General features: G+C 40.9%; 1 protein-coding gene across 1 annotated transcript; it reads left to right on the top strand.

The window, feature by feature from the left end:
- Positions 1 to 2,893: 2,893 nt before the first annotated feature.
- On the top strand, positions 2,894 to 3,845 carry LOC142196770 (G-protein coupled receptor 35-like). The gene has a single exon (XM_075266743.1). It carries the CDS (start codon positions 2,907 to 2,909, stop codon positions 3,825 to 3,827), a length of 921 nt encoding a protein of 306 aa, XP_075122844.1. The 5' UTR covers positions 2,894 to 2,906; the 3' UTR covers positions 3,828 to 3,845.
- The last annotated feature ends 2,151 nt before the right edge of the window (positions 3,846 to 5,996 follow it).

The following is a 5,996-nucleotide window of genomic DNA, read 5'->3' as shown; positions in this document are numbered from 1 at the left end:
TAGGTTTCTAGTTAATCTTTTCCATATGTTGTACAAAAAATCTGCTGTGGAGAAGGTGTGATTTCAAAAATGCTTGTGTTTTTGTAAATCGCAGTATGTCAATTATACCAACGAAAATGCTGGAGTTTTCCATATAGGTATAAAAGGGGAAGAAGGCCCACAGAGGAAAGCTCTGTGGACCTTCTGTGAAAAACGCTGGAAAACTGGCTGGGTTAGTAAATTTCCCCTATTGTCCATCACTCCCTTGTATCAGCTTTTTACATGGGTACTGCATGTCTGCACTCATTTAGCCCATACAGTTTTATTGATTGTTGGAAGATCATCCCTTGTTACTTGATGGGCTGCCAACAATCATGTCATTTTTCAGGTCTATTTCCATATTCAAATATTCTAATGCAGATGATAGGTAACCCTAATGTGCCAAATTCCATCCCCCAGGTATCACCAATGTCTCTAACACTATCCACTTGGATTTTTAGTTTTCATGAGAGTGTTCTACACTGTGTTTTATAGATAGGTTCCTAGTAGCCCTGACAGTGGTATACACTATGTTTTATAGATAGGTTCCTAGTAGCCCTGACAGTGGTATACACTATGTTTTAAGTCAATTTAATGTGTGGTTTGTACCAAACTTGTTCAACCTGATACAAACCTTGGACCTGAGCCCCCTAAACCCGAACCTAAATTAATCTATAGGGCTTCACCCATCTCTACATGACATCATGTTTTGATCCAGGTGAAACAGAAAGAGACTCCTGATAAGGAAAAGTGGATAATATTATAATGTTGCTTTTTAGTGCAAAATTATATACTATTAACTATACTGTGTAGAGATGAGCGAACAGTAAAATGTTCGAGATTCAATATTCGTTTCGAGTAGCCCCTCAATATTCGACTACTCAAATCGAATATCGAACTCTATTATACTCTATGGGGGGAAAATGCTCATTCCAGGGGTAAGAAACGTTTGATAAAATTATACTTACCAAGTCCACGAGTGAGGGTCGGGCTGGATCCTCCGAGAAGTCTTCTCCGTGCAGTGTCCCCGCGGCGTCTTCCGGCTCTGAATTCACTTTGCTAGGCCTCGGGCCTGGGCAGAGCCAACTGCGCATGCCCGCACTACAAGCGGACATGCGCAGTCGGCTCTGCCCAGGCCTGATGCCTGGCAGAGTGAATGAAGAGCCAGAAGACGCTGCGGGGAAGCTGCACGGAAAAGACTTCTAAAGGTAGGAGAAGAACCAGCATTGATTGGCCGAATACTACTCGCTCATCTCTAATACTGTGCAATAGTCACCTCAGGAAGTGGTTTTAGCAGGAACAATTGGTGGCTTCAAGAAAAGTTTAGATGATGTTTTGAACTAAATAACATCTAGACTTAACCTATATCTGCTGGTAAGTTTTCTTTTTTCTGATATATGTGTGTGCGTGCGTGCTGCATGATCCAGGCCTACGTAGAATCCTCCCTCAGCCCACCATTCTTTTATTCTGATATCCCATGCCCGACCAAATATATGATTTTGTTTCTACTGCATTACTTCTGCAAATATTGATGTGCATAAAGTATATATAACTGCAGTACTAATGGAGAAGATAGTGCTCTTTAGTGCTACAACTTGCAATAACTAACAATATAGGATGACAATAACTGACAATATAAGATGCTGTGGTGAAACAGATACAAATACATACAAAGCACACTAGCTTAGTATAGTCTTTACTGGGGTAAAGTACACCAAAGTTAATCAGTTGTGTGATTCTGGCACAAATCTAGTGAAAGTATAGTCAAATTTGTAGCCCCATTGAATACTGGGTTGCCCAAAGTTCCAGTACTGGAATGATATTGGTAAAGGTAGTGTGGGGAAAGTAGCTCGGTAGCAGCAGACCCAACCAGTCAGAGACAGGGACCCAAATCTTGCTGCAAACGGGTTTATTTTATATTAAAAAAAACTGCAAAATAAGTAAACCTTTACGTCAGACAGAAAAAAATGAGCAAAATAAAATGCAACCTTAACTTCAGTCAAAACAGTAAGAAACAAAAGTCTGCCCGCCTGAGTTACTAACTAAACAGAAAATACTAACTGTACATGTGGCTTACTATCAGCCACACAAATCAACCAAAAAACACTGTACCACCTCAGCAGGTTCTCAATATCAGGACAGACCCAGGCACTCCCTCTCGCTCCCTGGATCTGCCCTGAAGTTCAGGCTCTGCAGACTTTTATGACCCAGTATTGAGCGTAGTGCCCACAGCTGGAGCTGTGGTCTATTCCAGACCTGCCCTGGAGCACACGTAAGACATAAACCTGGGGCTGATATTGTGGGACTCCAGCCCTCTGCCTGTCACCGTAGGTTTATATTGTGTTGCTAAGACAAGGGGTTATAGAGTTTATGATGGAAAAGGGGTGTGGCATAAAGTTTCAAGCAAGGATTCTTATAACCTCGGGTCTAGAACAGGAAATAAAGAACAGCCTGTTCTTCAAAAGCATTGTCTAAATAAAGTTTGTACGGTATCCATTTCTATTACACATCTCTGTGACTCCTTGTGTATTGTAGGAAGGTACTGGGCATGCCCGGATCACACAACCAGGAAGTTCAGAACATATTTGGTAAAAGTTTATCTTTGGGTGGTGGGGGTGCGAGAATTGATTTTTTTTTTCAGATAAAACAGGTAGTTTGTTTCTGCTGGTACATCCTGTGTACATGCAAACAAATAGCATCCCCGTATTACTGTTGATCCAGTCTGATCACTTTAGACACTTTTTATAGCAAATTGGCTTGAGGTTTGGTTTTTGCCTTGTGGGTCATTGGAAAACTGGTTGAACTTGATTGAGAAATGTCTTCTTTCAGCAGTACTAACTATGTGACTATGTTTTATTGCAGGCAACAGCACAAACTGCACAACAATCATGGTGGCAAGAAACCCAAAAGTGGAAATTTTCTTGATGACCCTATTTATATGTGCCTTTATTTTTGGAACGATATTCAACTCGGTTGCTGTCTGGGTTTTCTGCTTTAAGATGAAGAAGTGGACTGAGACAAGAGTCTTCATGATGAGCCTTCTTTTTAGTGACTGCTGCCTGCTGTTCACTCTCCCTTTCCGTATATATACCACTCAACATGAATGGCATTTGGGCAATAAGTTTTGTGATGTTCTTCGTTTTTCTTATTTTTTGAACACATACATGAGCATTGCTGTCATCACTTTAATATCTGTAGACAGATATGTGGCTATAAAATTTCCAATGAGATCAAGAACCTTACGCTCTCCGAAAAAGGCAGCGTTTGCATGTGGGATTGTCTGGATACTCTTTGTTGCAACACGTCTCTACCTTGAGTTGGCAGTAAACAATAATCTATTCCGAAATCCAGCATTTTGCTTCCGAAAAGTGTCACCAAGACCTTTGAAGAGAATCTTATATTTTACTGTCCTAGGGTCATGTATTCCAATGGTCATACTAATTTTCTGTTCAGCACAAATTATTCAGACCTTAAAGAAGAAGGAGAAGATGAGCATGAATGAAGAAAAAGACATTAAGAAATCCATCAGCATAGTGAAAACGAATCTGGTTATCTTTTTATTTTGTTTCTTGCCCATTACAGTTGTGAATATTGTAAGGTTTATCCTTGAATCCATAGGATCCAATTGTGTACTGTTGAAACAGATGAATGATTATGCTCATGTCGCACAAGGCATTAGTGACCTAAATTGCTGCCTTGATAGCATTTGCTATTACTTTGTGGCAAAGGAATTCTGGGAAAAGGCTTCTTTGTTTCCAAGGTTTAAGAAGCAACTAATCCAGGACCAAACACAAGAGTCTAGTATGTAGAATATGAAGAATTGCAAGTAGTTTCAGAAAACTGACAGAGAGTCAGGGTTTAAGATTACTGTACTACCATAGATCACATGATAACTTCCTTATACAAATGTGTCCTTCCTTACCTTTTCTTTTAGGGCTAGTTCACATGGAGTTACATGAATTCCACGTGTACACATTCCGTCGCGGCTAGCCACAAAGAGATGCCGGTGCAGTTCACTGGCATCTCGTCGCAACATTCTGCTCCGGATTAGGCCCAATTGAATGGGCTGGAGCCTCACACCACGGACACCGTGGCTGATTCAGCCGTGGAATTCGCGGTAAGGTAGGGCAGCTCGCTTATTTTTTTCACTACTAGCTAGCGGAAAAAAAAAAGCAAGCAGCTCCCATTAAAGTCAATGGGAGAAATTTTTGGCAGCGGATTTTGAGGTGGATTCCGGGTCAAAATCTGCTGCCAAATAACTCCTTGTGAACTAGCCCTAAGTTGGACACATCCAGATATGTGTTCCAAAAGACAAACAGCATTTCATGTCAATACTGTTTTGTGATATTGTGTCTACTGTCTACAAGTTGTTACTAGCCTCCTGCAGTATTGTATTAAACTGGCTTCATAAAAAAATTGTAGGGCATAACTAAATATGAGTTGGGGATGAGTACATATGTACTGTACATGCATACTGTATATATAACCTGATCCCTGTATTAAAGAAGATCTTTTATGTCCTCATACACATGCGGTTTTATATGTCGCTAGAAAGCCAGCAGTGCACTGAATTCCGGTATTGTACCCCGGGGCTGGAGATATCTCCCCACTGTTAGAAGGATGTTCCTGATAATCTTGTGTCATTGCAGGTCTATGAGGAATAGCCCGCCTCACAGTACAGGTCCGTAGCCCTGTATTGTCAGAGGGGGCGTTCCCTACCGTCCAGTGATGACGCTGAGCTCTGAGGTACACCCCCCCAGCTTTCTAGCGGTATATAAAACCGCATGAGCACATGAAAGGTCCTCTATAAAGGCATGTGACCATTGAACAGCCAGCCTGTCTTGTATCAGTACTGAGATGGTAATATATGGCCTGCATATGTGTTTTATAATGAAATCTATTTTGTAAATGCATAATAAGAGATAAGAAGCAATATTGAAGGTATGGTGTCATGCAATTCCCTTATGGCAACTCTGTTTTACGTAGTTGTGATGTGTATATATTGTATATATGCTATATGTGATGTGTATAAATCATTAATTTATTACAGTATTTTTAGCTTATTTATTTCTTGTCAGTGTTTTTCTTTCAAGTTGTGAAATGTATAAAATATATAAAAATATCAGACATGAAGCCTACATATATAAAGAGAGAGCGATAGTGTAACCTCTTTGCCTGTTCAGGCCTCTGCGCCTCCCTCCGCTTGCATGCTGCGGTGCAAGAGGCATGTTCAGTTATGATTCCTTGCTTTAGGTTTTTGTTGCTCTGTCTGAATACAGCTCTATTCTATCACCTCTGTAATTGATTTACCAACACACTCATCTCTTACTCCTTTGTTTCCCTCTGCTTCTCAAATAGTTAATCTCAGCCTAAGGCTCTTGCAGACAACCATGGTGTGGGTCAGTGTACTATCACACTGACCCATTCTTTTCTATGGTCCCGTACACACAACCGTGAATTTCATGGTCATATGTGCAGACTGACAGTCTGGTGTGCAAAATATTGAAGAGGTCATATTTCTGTCCTATTTTGCGGCCTGTGCTTCCATGGCTCCTATTCATTTACTGAAAGGAACCACGGCCCATGCACAGAGGACACACGGGTGGGGAATATCCCCATGTCCCCTGTATTCCGCCTGTGCTTTTAATTCACAGCAGGACGGTTGCAACATGGCCATCTGCAACTGGCCTTACTTGTGTGATTGACATCTTTCCTTGCAATCAAGTCTGGTGTGGGTTCTTTCTTCCTATATATTGTTTTCCCACCCTCACCTTAGTGCTTGCTATTTGCCTTTATGTGTGTGCTGGCTCTGAAATGTTTCTGATTGTATTTATATTTCTGATGTTTGATTTTTCTTGTGACTACTCTCTTGGATTTTAATTCTGTACTGTGCTCCTCGACCGGTTTTGACCCCTTGGCTAACTGACTTCCTGTTTGTTGTTTGCATTGTCTTTGTTCTGTGTTATCACCTATATCTT

The sequence above is a fragment of the Leptodactylus fuscus genome, chromosome 3 (assembly GCF_031893055.1).
Source record: "Leptodactylus fuscus isolate aLepFus1 chromosome 3, aLepFus1.hap2, whole genome shotgun sequence".
In the NCBI taxonomy this organism is placed as follows: domain Eukaryota; kingdom Metazoa; phylum Chordata; class Amphibia; order Anura; family Leptodactylidae; genus Leptodactylus; species Leptodactylus fuscus.
This window is presented reverse-complemented; position numbering and strand designations above follow the sequence as displayed.